This window comes from Sciurus vulgaris, assembly GCF_902686455.1.
Source record: "Sciurus vulgaris genome assembly, chromosome: 11".
In the NCBI taxonomy this organism is placed as follows: Eukaryota; Metazoa; Chordata; class Mammalia; order Rodentia; family Sciuridae; genus Sciurus; species Sciurus vulgaris.
In genome coordinates, this window is record NC_136472.1 from 12,398,385 (window position 1) to 12,417,536 (window position 19,152).

Genomic DNA, 19,152 nt, shown 5'->3' on the forward strand with positions numbered 1-19,152 from the left:
CACACGGGGCGGGTACCTTGTGGCCCAGCCAGGTGCCACGGTGGCCCTCCACAGGGAGGCGCTCGGCATCACCCGTCAGGTCGGTCAGGGCGTCCTGGGGAGAGGAGGTGAGGGGTGGCTGAGGAGACGAGGAAGGGGGAGGCAGCCACCCAGGGCAGGGGCTGCAGGGGGCATACCTTCGGGGACAGGGTTCCGCGGATGCTGATTACCACCTTCTTCTTGTCATGGTCCACGGCCACGTAGAAGGGGGTTTCATAGACCTAGGAAGCAGCAGTGTGTGAGGCCAAGGGGCCCAGGATGGGGTCAGATTTGGGAGAGGGACCTAAGCCCTATTCCTGGCTCCACAGCTCGCTCCACTGGCCATGGAGCCCCTGCTTCCTTCCAGGGCCAGGGCTCCTGGCAGTCACTGAGGGTCCTCTGTCCCTAGCACAAGCCCCTGCCCTCCTGGCCCCTCCCCGACAAGCGTGGTCTCGACTGCCATCCCACTGCTGAGCCTGGATGCACCCCAGCCCTCTCTGTGCCTCCTGCTTCCTGCTCAGCTGGGGCCAGGAAAGGCCAACGCTGGGGGTCGGGTGGGCGCCCACTCTCCAGCCCCAGAGCAGGTGTGGGCCGGGGGCGTGCCGGAGGAGGAGCTGCCCCTGCACTGCTCACAGGGTGGCCTGGAGGGGCAGTGGCCGTGCTGGCCCAGCAGGGTGGCTTCCGTGCCCGGCCCCTGAGCTGCCTGCCCTGACCTGGGCCCCAACTCGGCTGTCCCTGCCCAGCCCCTCACCGCGTCGTGGCACGAGGTGTAGACGATGTCCACCGCGGTCATGTTCTCATCCAGGAAGTGGCGCCGGATGGCAATGGCGTTGCAGCCACAGCAATTGTCCTCCTCGATGGTGACACCAGGCGCAAATCGGGGCCGCGCGGGGCACAGGCAGCACCTGTCGGGTGGGGGCGGGTGGCTCAGGACCAGGGAGCCCCTGATGGTGCCACTTCCTCCTCCTGTTCCTCAAACCTGCTCTAGTCAGGTATCCAGCCCCACCACCTTCAAAATCCCTGCTGACCTCCACGGTGCCAAGCCCACGGGTCAGTCCCCAGTGCCCGCTCCTTGTTCTCTTGGCAGCACCTGACCCTGGGGGTCCTCCCACCAGCTGGAGGACCCCCACCCCTGGTGTCCTCTCCGGGCTGGGCTCCTGGGCTTGTCCTCTGGCACCGAAGCCGCGGGTTCCGCCCAGGCCCTCTCCCCTGCAGCTGCACATCAGTCCAAAGCTCTAAGTGTTCTGCGCTGCTCAGGAGCCACTCCAGACTGGCTCCAGCCCTCCAGGTGCTCCCGTCCAGCCACCCGGCTGCACCTCCCCTCAGAGGTCCGACAAAGCCAGTCCCGTCTGCCCACCTTACCTGCATGGCAGCCACCCCGGTCCCCCTCCACCCTCTCCTCTCACACACGCCCGTCGGGTCTGCGAGCAGACTCAGAACCAGACCCTCCACCTTCCCTCCCATTCTCCTTGCCTGGGGGCAGCCCAGGGGCCTGCTGACCAGTCCCCTCTCCCACACTTCCCTATGTTCTCAACTCAGTGGCAGAATGACCCTTTAAAGGCAAGTCAGGCCTTGTCACTTTTCTACTTAACCCTACAGCAACACCCTCCTGCCCACAGAGGACCTGGGTCCTTGCGGGCCCTGGCCCTGGTCTCTGGTTGCACCTCCCCCTCCTCTCCTCACTCATGCCCTCTGGCCCCCGTCCTTGGTGCCTCTGCTCTAATGCCTGGCCATCTTCCCGCCTCCCCATCCTTCTTCCTCCCCTGCCTCCCTCGGCCTGAAATGCTCTTCCATCAGATCCTGCGTGCTCACGCCCTCCTCCCTCAGCCTCTGCTGCAGAGAGGTCTTCCCTGCCACCCAGCCATTCTAATCCCGATCAGACACCCTCCTCCACCGCACCCCGACTCTGACACACTCCACATTCCCTTGTCAGCGTCCTGTCTCAGCACAGAGTGCCACAGGGCAGGGTCTGCTCTGTGGGGGTCACAACTATGTCCCCAACACCAACACCTGCCAGGCACATATGAGGCCCCCCACGAGTGGATGAACGAGCGCTGCACAGAGCGCCCAGCTGGGGATCACAGCTCCTCAGGCCACCAGAGGGAGCCAGCACCCAATGGACTGGCCTGGAGCCCACAGTGCACCTGACAGGGTCTGCCCGCGGTCTTGAGAGGACAGCTGAGATTTTATTAAGAATCCTAGGAGTCCCTGATGCTGAGAGGTCTGTCTTCTCCTAAAGTAGCACCTGCGGGGTTACTTCCCAAAGGGGACAGGCCTCACTGAGAAACGCCAGGGTGGAGGCAAGACCTGGGAGCTACGGGGTCTGGCGTGGGCACCACTGAGATGCCGTGAGAGGGGTTCCTGGCTGGAGGAGCCCCCACCACCAGGTCAGGCAGCGGAGCTCCTAGGCTGGGGCCCGAGCTCCTACTCTCAGACAGCGGTCCTCTCCCCCTTGGCTGAGCATGAAGCTGTGACGGTATGACCTTGAGTTCTGGGTTGGAATCCTTTAAGTTACTTCTGGACTCCGTGGGCCTGAAGGGGCCTCCTTTTCCTCCTGCAGCTGCATCCCAAGGCTGGGGCGAGACCAAAGGCCCACGATTCAGAAAGGGCCTGGCACATCACAGGCAGGCGGTACACGCTGACTCCCCTCTCGTGAGGGCTGCTTCTGAATAAGGGGTCCGAGGACTAGGGGCAGTGAGGAAGGAGGCAGGGGCAGCGGGCTAGACGGGAGCAGCCCTGCCGTGCCTTTGAGGGTGGCACTGCCACCTTGCGTCTGTGGGAGGAAGACCTGCCACATATCCAGGGCAGGGCTGGAGCGCCAGACGGCCAGAGGAGCTGGCATGGGCAGGCCTGGCTCTCCATGCCCTGAGCGGGGAAGAACTGCTGCCAAGGGAGAGGCCCAGGCCTGAGGCTGGTGGGCAGCCCCTCTGCCTCCAGCCAGCACCTGCAGTCAGGCCTGAGTAGCCAAGAAGAGCGTCCAGTCCTCTGGGCTGTCTGATGTCCTTGGCTGCACACCTGGGCCTCAGCTCTGCCTCATCTCCGCCCCACAGGCCCTGGGGTCCCCCTAGGGTCTGAGGACTCTGCACTCTCTGGGCCATTAAGAAGGTGGATGCAAAGGCCCACAACCCTGCTGCATGCAGTGCACTGAAGTCCTGCTTGCCTGTGACCCCTGGATTCCAAAGCATCCTATGGGCAGACGCTGCCTGTTTACAAATGGGAAAACCGGTTCCATGGCTGGCCCCCACTGCCATGAGTAACGCAGCAAGGCCCATCAGAACCCGGGTCTCCAGACTCCTGGCCCAGTGCTCATTTTGATGCTCCGTCTGGCTGGGACTCCCAAGAGGACAGGGAAGAGGGCAAACACGTGCAGCAGGCAGAGAGGGAAAAGGTGCCCTGGTTACCTCTGATTAGCTGCCAGGGGCATGGGGAGAACAAAGTCCCAAGAGCCACTGAGCTTTCTGAAGAAAGAGAGGGCATGGCAGGGTGGGTGTGGCTGCTGAGGGCCCCAGGACAGGGGTGTTGAGGATAAGCTCCTGCCTCACATGCCACCTTTCTGGAACAGGAGCCCAGGGAGCTGTCCTCCTTCTACCTGGCACGGGCAAACAGCTGAGCCACCAAGGAAGGGGCGGCTTCTTCCTGGAGCCCTTCTCTGGCCCACTTAGGAGAACAGAACACCCCCCCAGGGCGGGGCTGAGGGTGGAGACAAATCAGAGGCTGGATCTGGGGCTGAGGCCTTTCCAGCTCCCTGGGAAGCGGGAAGGAGCCTGCAAAGGGCCTTCCTGGGGCCCTTCCCTAGAGCTCTGTGGATAGGGCCTCCCTCCCAAGACTGTCTCTCCAGAAAGGCAGAGCACAGGAGGGACGCCAAGAGCAGGGGAGACGTGGGCAGGCGGGAATGGTTGAGGGGGCAGAGAAAGAGCTGGAAGGGGAAGGGATCCAGCAGTGTAGACACCATACAGAATCTCATTTAATCCTCTAAAAAATTCCATGACGTATGTATCCACATCCCCATTTTACAGATGCCAAAACAGGCCCCGGGAAGTAGACCAGCTTGCTTGAGGCTGCAAGTGACAAGGTCTGGACTCAAACCAAGAGCTGTGTGACTCCACAGCCCAGAGTTCTGCTGCTCGGGGATGACAGAGGGGAAAGGCTGAGGCCGGCGACGTTGAGGAAGAGCAACCACTGGGCCCAAGGGAGGAGGAGGAGGCAAAGTCTGCTGCCCCTGTTGAGCTTAGTGGGAGACCCCACAGGCACCAGTTCATCCTCTTAGCCCCTCCCTGCACACTGGCCAGACGGGGACAGGGCAGGGTACTCACGAGCAGGACCGGGCCAGCTGGCAGAGGCCACAGGCGGGCTTCCGCATCAGGTACATGGGCCAGCCATAGGCAGCCAGGGCGAAGAGCATGTAGTAGCAGACCTCTTTGTAGCGCAGCATCTCGTGCTGGAAGACAGCATGCAGAGGCGGTGACTCTAGCCTCAGTCCAGCAGTCCCAGAGGTGGGAGCCTGGCCATTCACCCCCCCATAGGGAGCGGGTGCACAGGTGGGGCTGTGTGGGACCCAGGCCCTAGAGGAGGGACCAAGCCTCTAGATGATAATTGCATTTCCCTAATTATCTCCATGCAATCAGGGCACAAATCTCTTGAGACCTGTCCTGACGCTCCCATCTCAGAATTAACGATTTGGAGACAGAAAATCACTCAAAGCACTGGATCGATTTCCTTGCTTGTTTCCCAAGAAGGAAAAGAGTGAGGGGCGAGGGGCAGGGTAGCAATCACCCACCTCAGTCATCAGGCCCTGACTGAATTTAACCCTGAAAGGCCCTGGGACCTCCAAGAGCCGCCTGGCATTCCGGCTAGAGGCAGCAGGTGGGTGGGCCTCATTGGGCAGGAAGTCACCAAATCTCTCTGGCCCTCAGGTACTAGGTATGCCTGACTCATGGAGTCCCAGGCTCAGGCTGAGGGAGGGCTGTCTGGAGGAGATTGGGATCACTCTGAAGAAAGGTGCCAGTTTAAAACCCCACAGGTCTGAGGCCCAGTGGCTGCTGTGGGTGGTTGTTACCAGCACCGAGGGCTAGAGGGAGGCAGGGACAGAGGTGTCCCAGCAAAGCCTCCAGCGGAGGACTGCGGCACTTAGAGGGAATTATTTCTCTTGTAAAAGGTAAGGAGGGTGATTAGTCATCCTGTGAAGTGGAACAGGTAGTGCCTTAATCAGGGCCCAGAGGGGGGAAAGTGTCCGCATCTTCTGTCTGCTCTCCAGGAATGAGCTGGTGAGCTGGAGAGGCAGTTACTCAACCTTCAGCATGCCCTGCCAGCGGGCGGGGTGCTGGCAGCCTCCGCCACAGGCAGGTGGGAGCCAGGCCCCTCTGCCGGCCCTGCCCCACCACCCAGGAATGGTAGAGCCTGTCTCCCTGGAAAGCAGAGTCAGGTCCTGCTGCAGACCTGGCTGCTTTGAGAAGCTACAAATGCCACTTTGAGGAGCAGGGGCACGTGTGTGTGGAGCTGGGGTTGAACTCAGGGCCTCGCGCACGCCAGGAAGCACTCTGCCAGGAAGCACTCTGCCACAGAGCTGCGCCCGCAGCCCCACCCTGGGGCTCTTCTAAAGGACGGAGATATCCAAGGGCTGACGCTCTTGGGCTGCATCTGACTGGCGCTTCATTCACGGCATTGTGCGGGGACTGGACTAAGGACAGCTCCTCTTCCCAGAGCTCTGGGAGGAACGTTGCCCAGGACCATTTTAGAGCTGCAGGGGGACAGGCTCAGAGGACAAGGGACTTGCTCGAGGTCACAGCGACAAAGAGTTGAGCAGAGGCGCACCCATATCCGTGTGCTTCCTGGGGCAGGGCAGCCCGCTGTGGTTTCAGCCTTGGCTGCACAGTGGCTGGGCCAGGGCTCTGCCACCACAGGGTGGCACCACCTTCTCCTATAATCTGCTGGACTCCACTAAAGGCACTTAGGAAAAGGCTCTATTACTAAAAGTCTTGGAAACCACAGAGCTACGCCCCAGTGCCTTTTATGACAGCAGTGGCAGCAATAATGTCATAGCTCACCCTGGGAGGTGGTTTGCCATCTCAAGAGGCCAGGGCCAAACGTCCCGGAGCTGGGCTAAGGGATTTGGGGTTTTGCTTGCAGAGCAGCATGGCGTGGGGCTCTTGGGGGTGTGACCTGAGAGGAGTCACCCTGCAGGGCTGAGTAGGTCCTGGTCAGGAGCAATGTGGCCCACACCGAGATTCCAGCACAGGCAAGAACGGGTGGGGGGGGTGACTCACCGAGTTCTTGAGGTCGAGGTACTTGGTGTTTCTGGTCACTGGCATCCCAGACAGGAAGGCCAAGATGTCATTGTTTGCCTGTAAAACAGGCATGCAAAGGTGGGCGGTGGCCCATCCCCAGGCTGTCCCCAGGGCTCTGCCTGCTTCCCTAAGGCCTGAGAGGCCTGAAGGAGCAGGTGGCTTCTAGCTCTTCCAAGACCCAGCCAGGGCTCCAAAATCAGAAGTTTCTCTGTCTTTCTAGCTGCTCCTTCCTGCCCAAAGTATTAAGCCCCTGGGGGACCTTCCTGACCCACACGAGCAGAGAAGGATTTTGTACAGATGTGAGAGACCTGAACTGGAATGTTGGCAGGGACAGGGGAGTGGGACACAGGGACAAAGCAGAAGGCTGGAGTACCCAGCTGGAGACAGGCACTGGGGCCCTGGGATTAGAGGTCTGGAAGAAGAGGCCGCACTGGGCTCAGAAAAGGAAGCCACCTGAGCAGCAGTGGTGCGGAGCTGGCTGAAGTCCTGCGCCGGGGAAGGGGAGGGCAGTGCACAGCAGAGGTGACCTCCAGGGCCTGCGAGGCGGGGCGGCCATGCAGTCAGCAGCAGGCCTCAGGGAGGAGGGGCTGGCCGCAGGCGGCTCACCTCGTCCAGCACCGCGTTGCGCTTGGCCCGTTGCCTCTGCCGGAGCAGCACCAGACCGGCGATGATGTCGGATGGCACGATGTCGAGGTCCCGGAAAAACTCAGCAAAGAGGTAGGCGATTTCCGAGTAGGCATCCTACGAGGTCCATGAAGCAGGGGACAGTGGCAGGGAGACGGGAGGACGTGAGACCAGGAGTGAGGCTCAGGGCAGGTTTGCCCATGCACCCTGTGGCACCAGCTGAGCCTGGCCCCCGGAGGGCCCTCGCAGGTCTGGCAGCAGTGATGTGGGACATGACCCTTCCATCACCTCTGGGGCCCTTCCTCCCGTGGGAGGTCCTGAGGCTCACTCTGTCTGCCACACAGGTGTCATCTGAGACGTGTCCTCCTCTCTCTCCCTAGATACTAGGAATCACACCTGGATGACCCTGGCTTCCTTCTCCTCTGGAATTTCTCTCAAGCAGAAAGCCGAATGATTCCTGGCTGCTTCTGACCTGAAAGATATGACCCTGGAAGAGACACTGAGGGTTTTGTGGAACCTCCTAGATCTTGGGGCTCCTCTCCCTGCTGCCCAGGGGTCACTGGCTCCGTGGCTCACCACAATGGGCCCACGGAGTGTGATCACTGGGTTTCCTCCATGCCCCTGACCTAAGGACAGCCTGCATCTGAGCCTCAGGGCAGGAGGCAAGGAACAGTGGTGAGTCCTGTGGGTTGGTGGGCTTGGGGTCTCCCCTGCATCTTGCTTCCCTGGAGCCTGAAGCATTGTCCCTAACCTGTCAGGAGAGGCCAAGGTGGGAACCAATTCAGGGAAACAGGTCCTGCCTCACCCTGGAGTGTCTCACATTCATAAGAGAAAAAAACCAAGCACTGCAATCAAAATGCCTCAGGGGCCAAATGGCACCGGCCACTGCTCAGCTCCAGCTGACCAGCCAGGGAGGGCCTGAGAGGCCAGACTGGGAAGTACAGGAGTTTACAGAAACTTCCCTGATTTTCAAAAGCTGGTATCCAATTCAGGTTTTTAAGGGACACCATAGAAGCTGGTCGAGACTTGGCCTGCAAGCCCAAGACTGCACCTGGACAGCGAGTCTGAGCACCCGTGCTCAGGGCTCCTGGTGACGTGAGGCCTTCTCACCAGGCTGGAACCACAGCCCTGTCCGAGAGGGGGTCTGGGCACTGCACATGGTGGCAGGCCCAGCCCACACCTGCCAGGGGTTCACGTGGTCTGCCTACAGCCCCAGCCCTGACCATGACCCTTCAGATCTCCCCGCAGGACCCGCAGAGGACTCCCCGCCAACCGGGGAACTTGAGGGGCTTTCTTTCACTGGATTACTCACTCTACGCTTCACCAGCGTTGCTGGTGAGAAGGAGCCACTCGAGGCTTCCCGGTGGCTTCCGAGGAGGGCACTTTGCTGTCTGCCTCGGGAGGAATGGCCTCCTGACCCCACTGGCTCTGCTACTAACTAGCTGTGGGATGCTGGGCAAGTCACTCCACCTCTCTGGGCCTCAGCTGTCTGATCTGCAAAATGAGGGGTGGGGCTAGAAGACCTCTAAGTTCCCTCCTGGCACTGCAGGGCTCTGCCTCCCTCCCCGCAGGGCCACCCACAGCTGACCCTGTCTTCCTCCTGCTGCACTTGGTACTCTGAGTCTGGCCTCTCAAAGCTGTGGTTGGTGAAGGCTGACTGTGTGCCATCTAGCAATGCACTGAGCACTAGACTGCGCGCTGGACCCTCCAGATCCATTCTGTGGAGGATGTGCTACTTTCTTTGTCTTCGGGTTGCCTGGCTGGTGAGCATTTCATCTCCAAAACTAAACTCTGTTCCAAGGCTGCTTTACAGGCGGGGGGAGTCCGTCAGCGAAGAGTAACAGATCATCGTATAAGCAGGCTGTCACCTGCACTCAAAACCCTGCGTCTCCTACCAGCCCCGCCCACTCGGTTTGCCACAGGAGAGAAAGGTGCCTGTCTTGCAGGATGTGCGCCTGGGGAAGAGACTTCCCGATACTTACTGACTGGGAGTCCTTCGTACGGGTGCAGCACAGGAACACTTTGAGCCGACGAGACCAGCTGGTGGCCTGACCTTCCTCCAAGCGGTGCCTGCAGAAGGGAAGAGTTGGTATATGTGAGGTCAGAGGGCTGGACCAGAAGAGCTGGGACCCAGATATTATAGAAACAGGGTGGCCTTTTCCCAGGACCCCACCAAAGGCTCCCCAGAAGGCGGTTCTGAGGGGAGAAGAGGTCCCAGGCCTGGTTAAAGCTGGCTGGCCAGTGTCCTGGCTGATGGCCAGTCAGGTTCCTCCCTGGGGGGCTCCCGCTGGCCTCAGATGGCAAACTGTTGGTCAGGAGGCCATGCTCCCTGGCTTTTGGAAGACTTACCACAGGCCTGGGAGTCAGAGCCGGGAACCAAAGTGGAGGCCACTCTGCAGCAAAGGTGTCCAAAGGCAAAACGCAAGAGCCTAGGAGGACGCTGAGTGGCCGTCCTCTTGTTCCAGGAGCCAGAACAGACCTGAGGCAGGCTTACTTTTCCTGCTAAGGGATTCCAGACACTCGCGTGCTCTGCACGCACAGAAGTGTCTGGGCTGAACAAGGCTCTGCACTCCCCAGCTCCTGCTGCTGTCACCTAGCACCTCACCTGCATGGCTGTCCCCTGCCCATTCATGCCCTGGCTCCAGCCCTGAGGCTGTCTGTCTGGATGGGGACTCAAGGGACCCAGGAGTCTGCAGCCAAAGGCATAGCAGTGGGCCAGTTATCACAGAGGCTCCTCCAATCCCGGGTGCCCAGAAATCAGTGTGCCTTGAGCAAGAAGACGATGGCTCCAACACTAGACCGTACACCTCCAAACTGAGGGAGAAGAGCCGGTTTGCTTTGTGCCATGAGCTGGTCCCTTAAAAGCCCAAAGCTGGGAAAGCAGGAGCGGAGCAAGGGTGGTACTCGGATGCACACAAGGCACTCAACAGCCACCAGGAGCAACGGCCTGGCCCTCCTTGACCTCTTGGTCCTTCGCTATGGCCAAAGTCTGCTCCCCACTCCCCAACCCTGGCTCCATGAGGTCGTGGGCCACAAGGAGGAGCAAAAAGGGTCTTCTAGGGCTACAGAAGGTTAGGAAAGGGTGTGAATCAACTGGGACCTGCCACCCTTAAGGACTTCGGCAGCCTTGCATCCTAAACCAATGTCAACTCTCCAGGGGTTGGACGACATCACATTCTTTAATGGTTTCTAAGTTGACGGTGTTTTCAAAAATTCAAAAGAATTTCCTGCTGGGCCTCTCACCAAACAGAAGTAGCCTCTACACCTTGCTGTAATGCCCTTTATAAACACCAGGGGGCAGGTCATCTTAGGAATGTGTATGAGAAGGTGACAGAACCCGTCCAGTGCATCAGTGAGGCTATGGACCAAGCTAGCAACTTACATACCAAGTGTGGACGGAAAGTGCACAGACCCCAGCAGCCTCTGCACTGCAGCTCATTAATGTGAAGGGGAGCAGACAGTCCTACAAAAATCCAAAGTCAAGGCTCCTTGGAATAATCCCCTCTCCCAACCCTGACCAGATTTCACTAGAAAGGGAAAAGACCCAGGACTTAAACAAATATTTCTGCATTCCCCAAACTGAAATAACCTAGCAGGGTAGGGTAGCAGGAGCGTGTGGGTCCCACCGTGGGGAGCCGCTGGCTTGAAAATGTCCTTCCTAGAAAAACAGCTTGTGCATTTCAGAGCAGAGGACAGGCGAGTTGAGACCAATCAGCTGTCACAGAGCCCTGTGGTCCAGGCCACTCTCCAGAGCCCCTCAGAGCACTGGAGGAACCACGAGAGGCCAGGCCCTGCAAGCTCCAAAGCACCTCCTTCCCCTCCGCAAGGCCAGGAAACCACGGACAGCTTTCTAATTAAAAAGACAGCAACCACCAACCCCCACTGCACAGGCACTGGCTGCCCTGGGCTCCCAAGGCAATCACCCAGAGTCGGGAAGGGCAGTCTCCTCCAGGGCGCAAGGAGCCCAAAACCATGTTAGGTTGGGGCCCGTGCTCCGAGCAAGTTAAGTGGGACAGGCGGTGGCAGCTAGCTGCACTCTGAGGAAGATGGGTTCCGGGGCCTTGGCTCCAAGGCCTAGCATTTTGGGCTGGGAGGTGGCCAGAGAGGGCACGGGTGTGGCTCTGGCTGCAGATGAACTGATGAGCTGACGTGGAAGGGGACTCGCTGTAGAGGCATGGGGTAGGGGAGGAGGAGTCCTGCTGGGCAGGTGGCCTGGGCAGCCCGCTCCCTCAGTGAGGTCCTAATCTGCTCTGGGCTACAGATGGAGGGCTACCTCCATGTTCCACCAACATGACCTGGGACAAGCAACTTAGAGCCCTCCCCTGTAGAGTGGGTCTCAAAATTTCGTGGGGTTGCCAAAGGGTTAAATGGACTAGCTGTGCACAGGGCCTAACTCACAGAGGAAGCTTGATTTGTGCGGGATACTGTGAGCCATCCTGGAAACCCCCCTCTATTTTTCTGCCAATGAACAGGAATCATGTGATCCTGCTGGATGCCCTCCCTCATTTCCTCTGCAGGGTACAGCTTTGCCTTTTCTTTAAATGGGCACGTCAAGCACCCCCACCAGGAGACCTTCCTTGATTAACTTCCTCGAACCCCTGAGACACAGAGGCAGCTTGCCTGGCGGTTAAGTGAGGACTCCAAAGCCAGACCTCTGCACCAGGCCCCGGCCTCGCCATTTGCTTGTTGTCCAACCGCAGCCATACGACCTCCCCTACCTCAGTGTCCCCATCCTATAATGAGGTACGTGTGGCTAAGCATGGGGTGACTCCACGCAATGCCTGGTTTGAGTTGCGGGTGTCTCCCTGTTCCTGCCACTGTTCTCAGTGCTGCTGGTGGCCACGACAGCAACGGCTGGCATCTGCCGAGCGTACCAGTGTGAGCACCGTTGGCCAATTTGCACGAATTCTCTCATTTAAGTCTCAGTACTGCCACAAGGCGGGAGCTGTTGTTCCCACTTCATTTATTTTTCAGTGCTGGGGATTGGACCCAGAGGCCACATCCCCAGCCCTTTTTATTTTTTATTTTGACATAGGGTCTTGCTAAGTTGCTTAGGGCCTTGCCAAATTGCTGAGGCTGGCCTTGAACTTGTGATCCTCCTGCCTCGGCGTCCTGAGTTGCTGGGATGACAGGTGTGTGCCACTGCACCTGGCCTGTTGTTCCCACCTTGAACACAAGGTGACAGGCAGGGAGATGCTAAATTTTTTACTAACGCCCATGCCTCACAAGAGGCTGTCATGTCCTCTAGGAGGCCCACAGCAGCCTCTTGCAGAGCAGGAACCTCACCTCTGCCCTTGGTCAGTGAAGCCCGCTAGGGCACTACTGCCCGCCCACCCAGCCAACTGACCGCAGGTTGTACGTCCGCAGGTTGCGCTGCCTCCTCTTGGTGGCTCTCAGTTTGACGAAAGTGCGGCCCGTGGGATCAAAGACACAGAGGACGGTGATGCAGACGCTGAGGATGACCACCCAGTTGCAGACGACCATCCCTGTGGGGGCAGCAGCAGGAAGGTGGACATGCTGGGGGACACATCCCTGGACATCAGCTCTGAAGAGAGGGGCACACTGGAGCCTTCCTAGCCTCAGCTGCCTCTAGCACCCAAGGACAAGCTTCAGAAGCCCCTACTCTCAGCCTGCCCCAGCCCAATCCTGAGGCCCACCTGGGCACACAGCAGGCAGCTCTGTGGACTTCCAGGGAGGTACCTCTTGGGGATGGCCAAACACAAAGTGAAGGAAGCCACCTCCCCCAGTCAACCTGCTGGTGCCCGAGCTCCTTCCTCTCTAAGCTGTCCTTGCCCTCCAGCCTAGGCCGCCAGGCCTCCACGGCTCATGCCCTGAGCTGTCCTTGCCCTCTGGCCCAGGCCACCGGGCCTCCGCGGCTCATGCCTGACATACCCAGGGTGACGTTCTTGGCAGTGAGGTCATTGCAGGAGGTGTAGTACTGAGCGAGCCAGACGATGCCCACGATGGCGTAGATGAACTCGATCACCAAGATGGCTGGACAGAGAGAAGGCCCCGGATGAGGGAGGGCCCAGGAATCCCAGCCTGGCCGCTCCTGTGCTGGAGCCTCTGGTCAGCTCAGCAGCAGGCTCCCAGCAGAGGCTGTCCCACCACCACCTGGTCCCTGTCTGGCCCCCTGGAATTTGTCCTCAGGCTCCCGTGATGGGAAAGGTGGGCAATGAAGAGACACTTCCTGTTCTTGAGGATCTCAGAATTATGTGCCTGAGTTATGGAAATCAGAATCTCTCTTAGGTGAGTTACCTAATCCCTCTGAGCCCCTGTGTCATTGTTTGTAAAATGGGAGTGACAACATCTATGTCGTGGGTCCACGTGAGGATTAGGTGACTGCTCATTTTTCATGGAAACTGCTATTTCCCAGCAAGAGGCCTCTGGAACTGGAGTGGGGAGGAGGGAGGAGGGAGGAGCCCAGCGGCCCAGCCTCTCAAGTCCCTGGGGCTCAGCTGTCAGCACACACTGTCGGCAGGGCCCACGTGGGGTGGGGAACAGGGAGGGGATCTGGAGGCTGGCGGAGGGCAGCAGCATGGCAGCTGAGGGCCTAGAGCCACGGCCTGGGCTCAAGTCTGACACTTCAATACTGACTAGTTGTGTGACCTTGAGGAAACTCATAACGTTCCTGAGTCCCAGTGTCCTCGTTTATAAAACGAGGTAATAACAGCTCTTCTCTAGGTGTTAACGTGGGGAAAAGCTGAACACTTTTTAAGAGGAGAGAAGCGGGAAGTCGCAGGAGAAGTGGCTGGAACCCGGGCCCAGAAGAGGAGGCCAGATGGTCCCCGGGGGCCTTCTGGGGAGGGCTGGGTCTGTCTGAGAAATATCACAAAGCAGATGCGCTTTGCAGAGATGTTCATGGTTTAAAATAGGGGTCAGCAAATTTTGTCCATAAACGGCCAGGGAACAAATGTTTTAGACTTTAGACTCCCACAGTCTCTGAAGCAACCCCTCGACTCTGCCAAAGCAGTCCAATCATGAATAAATGGGCGTGTTCCAATAAAACTTTATTTACAAAACAGGTCTGAGTCGGCAGCCTGTACCCTCATCCAAGATGCAGTCCTGGAAGTCTCGGTTCACTGCTGTCTCTGGTGCTGGTTTACAGAGTGGCTCATGCAAACACTGGCTGAATGATCAAGGAGGGTGCTGGGAGGGAGGTTTGGGGCAGCCCCCGGCCCCAGGCGGGCGGCCCTTACCCAGGCGCACGTAGAGCACGTACTGCATGGAGTCGCGGGGCTCCGTGTAGAGGATGCCGCCACGCATGCTCAGCCAGATGATGGCCAGCTCGGCGATCATGCAGCTCAGCAGGATGCCCAGGTAGCCGCGGCCGTGGTCCACCAGGTTCAGGGAACAGGCCTCATGCGGGCTGTACACCAGGCCAAAGAGCACCACGGACAGGATCACGAACCTGCAGGGCGACCCCGGGAGTGAGCTGTCCCTGGCAGTGGAAGGAGGGGCAGCAGGGGCCTCCCTACAAGACCACGTCCACCTGGCCCGGGCACCTCCAAGGGGCAGAGTGGGAGACAGCGGTGGCAACCGCTCCCAGTGCTGGCGTTGGGTACAGCAGTGGTCAGGAGGGCCCTGGCGCCACGTGGGGCCAGCCCTAGGGGCTCCATGTTTCAGGCACCTCCTCTTGAGAAAGGGCAGCAGGGCAGGGTCAGGGTTGGGCCCAGGCAGGGAGGAACGTGTGACTGGAAGGCTTCCTTCCAAGCCTTTCCCCTCGACCCCAGGCCGCAGCCCAGCCCTGGGGCTCACCAGGTGGTGTGCAGGAGGAAGAGGAAGATGGCTGGCAGGACGAGGTCATCGCTGCCCACAGACCAGCGCCGCCGGAACACCACGATCCCGGGCATGGCTGGCAGCTCTGGAAGGCTCAGTGGGCCTGGTGTTCACCTCCTGAAAGAGAGCAGAGGACCCTGAAGCCGTAGCACCCAGGGCCACCACATTCCTGGGCCACTGGGCCAGTCCCAGGTGTGCTCGGAGTACGGACACCTTGGCACTGGCCACAAGTCCCAATCCCCAGCTGCTGGAATGCTGACCCGCCTCCTGCCTTATCAACCTCCAGGGCCAGCAAAGGACCTCAGCAGCAGGAAAACGGCTGCCACCTGATCTGAGGTGTCTCCGTCCCCCTCGCCTGGCACTGCTTGCACTTGCCACAACAGTCCCTGTTCTGCTCCATTAAGACCTGGGCTCATCCCCCTTTCCTCCTTCTGGGGCTTGATGGGATCCTTGGCCCCAGACTCCTTGTTGCCTGTCCACAAAAATACCTGGCCCAGTGCACATGGCCCCTGGGGCCAGGGCAGTGGCTTCTGACACCAAGAACAAGCTGCCCTTAGCATGAAGCACAGCAGGGCAGGGGAAGGCCCCAGGCCTTGGGGAAGGCGGCTATGGCTTGTGAGCAGCAGCTGGGACTGATGCACAGCAGAGTGAGATGCCCAGCACACAGCTGGTGCTTAGCGAGGCTGTAATGGGGGGTCTTTGGCCCTTGCTTTGTGAAGCCCTCCAGCACAGTGCTCTGACTTGCTTGGCACCACCCAACAGGGTGCCCAGCCACAGTCATGGCCCACCACAGGAGCAACACCACCTCCATGCCACCTGAGCCCCACAGCCCCCTCCACCCAGCACCCAACTCCATGAAGTAGCTGGAAACAAAGGAGTCATGAGCAAGCTCTGGAGAGCGCCAGGACCCGAGCTGCCCACCCTTTAGAGTGCCTGAAAGGAGGGCAGCTATGTGGGCAGGAAGCTGGTCCAGGCGGACACCCAGGGCAGCTCCAGGGCAGCCTTGCACTGAATTGAGGCGCACCTGCTGTGGGGGCTGGGCACCCTCCTGCAGGTGGCTGCCCCCAGGCCCACAGAGGCTTACATGGCACCTGGTCCAGGAGTGGGCAGCAGGTCCTCCTCTCCCTGGTGACAGCTCTGGGGAAAACATGTATTGGTGACCAACATCACCTGGGAAGAAAGCAGCCATGTCCTCTGCAGCCATGTCCTCCCCAGCCAATGGGCACAGCCCTCAGGGTGGGCTAGTGGGTGTGGGGCTGGGTGGCCAGCTGGCATGTACTGCCCTGCTGCCTCCTCTCCTTGGGGCAGCCCCTTCCTCCAGTAGCTCCAGGGCTGCTCTGGCCAGCAAGTTAGCAGCCTGGCTGGTGGCTGGCGGGCTAGCCTGCCGGGTCGTGCCTGCTCCTCCCTGCCTCAGGAAGTGACATCATCCCACACTCCTGAGGAGGAGTGGAGGAGTGGAGCACAGATTTGGGAAGCAGGGAGAAGGCTGGAACAGATGAGGGCGCTACAGGAGTGGGTGGCCGGGGGCTGTGGTCTGCGGGAGGCTAGGGCTGCAGTCACGTCTGTGACCACATCCGATAGCCCTGGCTTTGGGTTTTAAATGATGGGACAGACAGAGCCGGGCACCTGGGGGGCAACAGGCAGGGGCAGAACACAGCCGTCAACAGCTGGTGATATCACCCCTCCCCAGTCTGTAGTTGGCTCAGAGAGAGGCTGGGGTCGGGTTGGGGGCTATCCTGAGCCCCCCTCGCATGAATGGAGAATGGAATGCACCCAAGAAGTGGGGTCAGCACAGCCCCAACAGGTGCCAGGGCTGTGTCCGGCTCCCATCAGCCACGTGGGAGGAGGGAGAGGACAGTGCTGTCCCTAGTCCCTGCCACCCTGAGGCGGGTAGGTGAGGGTCAGCCTATCCAGCCCGCCACCTGTCCTGTCCCTGCCAGTAACCTGGTCATCCAGTGGACCCCTGGATGGCACTCCTCCTCTCGCCCACCCTTCACCTGGTGGGGCCCAGAAGGACTGGCACTCCTTGGGCCCACAGCAACCCAAGGAGTTCATCACCTACCCGGGAAGTCCCCCAAGCTGCTGCTGCTCTGCCTGCAGTGCCCTCCCATCCCTCAGGCAGGAAAGTGAGAAGAGCTTGGTGCCAGGCCCTGCAGAGGTGGCCTCCGGACAGTCCAGACACTCCAACGATAGGGACAGTGGCTCTGTACCCCCTCAGGGGGTGATCAGCCTGTGGCTAGTACCAGCCCACCCAGGTCGTGTGGCAGGGCTCCTGAGTGGTGCCCCATTAGAGGCAGGCACCCATGCCCTGCCCTTCAGCTGGCCCCAGGCCAGCCCACCACTGCACCATCCCAGGCATGGCGGCTGGGAACCAGGCCCAGGAGCAGCTGTCGCAGGCTCTGATCCCCGCCAGCCGCGAGAACTGCTCGTGGTGCCTCAGTTTCCTCACCTGTGAAACGCTGGTCATGCCTACCTCCTAAGGTTCTAGCGGGAGGACTGGGTAGGTGTGCAGAGCCCTAGCTGGGCGGGGGGAGTCCCAAAGCACATGGGGCTGCAGCCGGGGCGGGGAGGCGGGCGAAGTGCGTGTGAACCCTGGCTGACTGGGGCCAGAGGATTCTGCAGCTGGTCAGCAGCAGGTCACGGGCTGGCCGGGGTGGGGGCTGTGCGCAAGGGGGCACTCTCCGTGAAGATTCATAAATCTCGGGACTGGTATTTTGAAGGGCCTGAAAAGCACCCTTTCTCTTGAGACCCCGGCCCATCACAATGGGGGCCTGTTCCCCTGCTGGGGATGTGATTTCATCGGGAGGAAATGTCTCAGGAGGGGGAGGGCAGAGGCTGCTTCCTGGTCTGGGGCCACCACAAAGCACCTCCTCTGGCGCTCCTTCCCTGGGGCACAGTTGGTGCCTTCAACAACCCCAGTGTGGCGGGGTGGGGGGCTGCCACCCCTTCCTATCCTAACCTCTGGGGCTTCTGGGACAGGCACAGCGCCCCCTCCAGCAGGAAGGAGCAGGGGCACTGCTGGGGGCACCCCATGCCGCAGGCTGGGTCTCCAACCCAGGCAGGCAGTAATGGGGTGCCAGAGGCCCCCCTCACATGGATGGAATGACTTCAGCAGCTCTAAAGGGCCTCTTTCCTCCCCCACCCACATGGCCCAATTTCCTCTCTGATGATTCAGACCCCTGGGTTAAATATTAGCCATTCTGGGAGTTCCTCTTTCTAAAAATGCAAAATTCTTTTTAAAGACTGCATGCTATCCCCTACTTTAAAAACATTCCATGGCTCCCCATGGCCTGCAGGATAAAGTCCAAGCCCCTCGGGTGACAGGCTAAGGACCTCAGTGGCTGGCAGGCTGTGCGACCTCGGGCACAGGCCTTGCCCTCTCTGAATCCAGGTTTCCCTACCCCCTGAGCAGGAAGATACTCCCCGGTGGTCAGGGATATAGCTACAGACTCCAGCGCACGGCCTGCCTTCCGGTGGCTAGGAGGCTCTCCCCACCTGTCACACTGCTACAGCCCCCACAGCCTGCTGCTGTCCGGACACCTCGCTGGAGGGGTTGCCCCAATCCTTCCTCCAAGCGAAATGCTGCTCATCTTTCTGGGCCAGCCAGATGTCACCTTCCATCAGAACCCTCCCTGGCAGCTTCCACCCAGCCTCACCCCAAGCCCTCTGGGGAAATGCCCCTCCCTCCTGCCTCCAGCGCCTTCCCTGACAGCTCCAGGGACCCCCACCGTTGCCGGCCTTGCCCTCTCTTAAGTATCTGGCTTTGGTTGCTTCGTCTGTAAAGTGGGACAGCCCTTCAGGAGGCATGTGAGAACGGAGGGGGAGAATTCCTAAAGGGCTCTGCACAGGTCTGGCACACCCCGCACGCTTCCTGATGCGGTAACACTAGCGGCACCTACGGGCTCCTGGGGACTTGGTGCCATGTGATCTGTGACTGGAAGCTGGGGTCTGGGGCGGGTGCTGGTGACAGGTCCCACAGGCACAGGCAGGACACCTGACTGGGACACCTGCACTGCTGTGGCCTAGCGTTGCTCTAGGCCTCGCCCCTTACCCTCAGCAGCAGGCTCCCGGCTGGCAGGGTAGTGCTCACGGGGCAGGAGGCTGCAGGGCCAGCCCTCTGCTGGGACTGTGGGTGTCAGGGGACTACCTTGTTTGCCTGCAGTGACCACAGGAGACAGGGTGATGTGACACCCCAGCCCACGAGGCACCCAGGGATGGGCTGGAGGTTGGAGAAGGCCACGGGAACGCCTGACATCCTGGGCTGAGTCCTGGAGTCCTGGGCTGCCTGCCTTTGGTCTCTGAAGTAGGATGCAGGGTGACAACGCCACTCTCATGTCACGGGGGTGGGGGTGATTAAGAGCACAGGCGCTAAAAACAGGCTGTGTCCCAGTCCTGGTGCTGGCACCTACTGACTGCATAATCTTGGACAAGTCACTTAAGCCCTCTG

General features: G+C 60.0%; 1 protein-coding gene across 6 annotated transcripts in view; it reads right to left on the bottom strand.

Annotated features, from left to right (window-relative positions):
• DAGLA (diacylglycerol lipase alpha) overlaps nt 1–19,152 on the bottom strand; it is a 59,003-nt gene that overhangs the window by 9,213 nt on the left and 30,638 nt on the right. For 4 of the 6 annotated variants that reach the window (XM_079105135.1, XM_079105136.1, XM_079105139.1 and 1 more), the window contains 11 exons: nt 14,685–14,822; nt 14,126–14,337; nt 12,819–12,920; nt 12,274–12,412; nt 8,909–8,996; nt 6,909–7,043; nt 6,282–6,359; nt 4,332–4,456; nt 770–923; nt 177–260; nt 17–94 (listed from right to left, as the gene is read on the bottom strand). In XM_079105135.1, coding sequence (XP_078961261.1) covers nt 17–94; nt 177–260; nt 770–923; nt 4,332–4,456; nt 6,282–6,359; nt 6,909–7,043; nt 8,909–8,996; nt 12,274–12,412; nt 12,819–12,920; nt 14,126–14,337; nt 14,685–14,779 — 1,290 coding nt within the window. In that variant the 5' untranslated portion in view covers nt 14,780–14,822. Of the gene's footprint in view, nt 1–16; nt 95–176; nt 261–769; nt 924–4,331; nt 4,457–6,281; nt 6,360–6,908; nt 7,044–8,908; nt 8,997–12,273; nt 12,413–12,818; nt 12,921–14,125; nt 14,338–14,684; nt 14,823–15,789; nt 15,843–15,875; nt 17,122–19,152 lie in introns of those variants that run through there. The other 2 variants (XM_079105138.1, XM_079105140.1) reach the window with 2 other exon arrangements.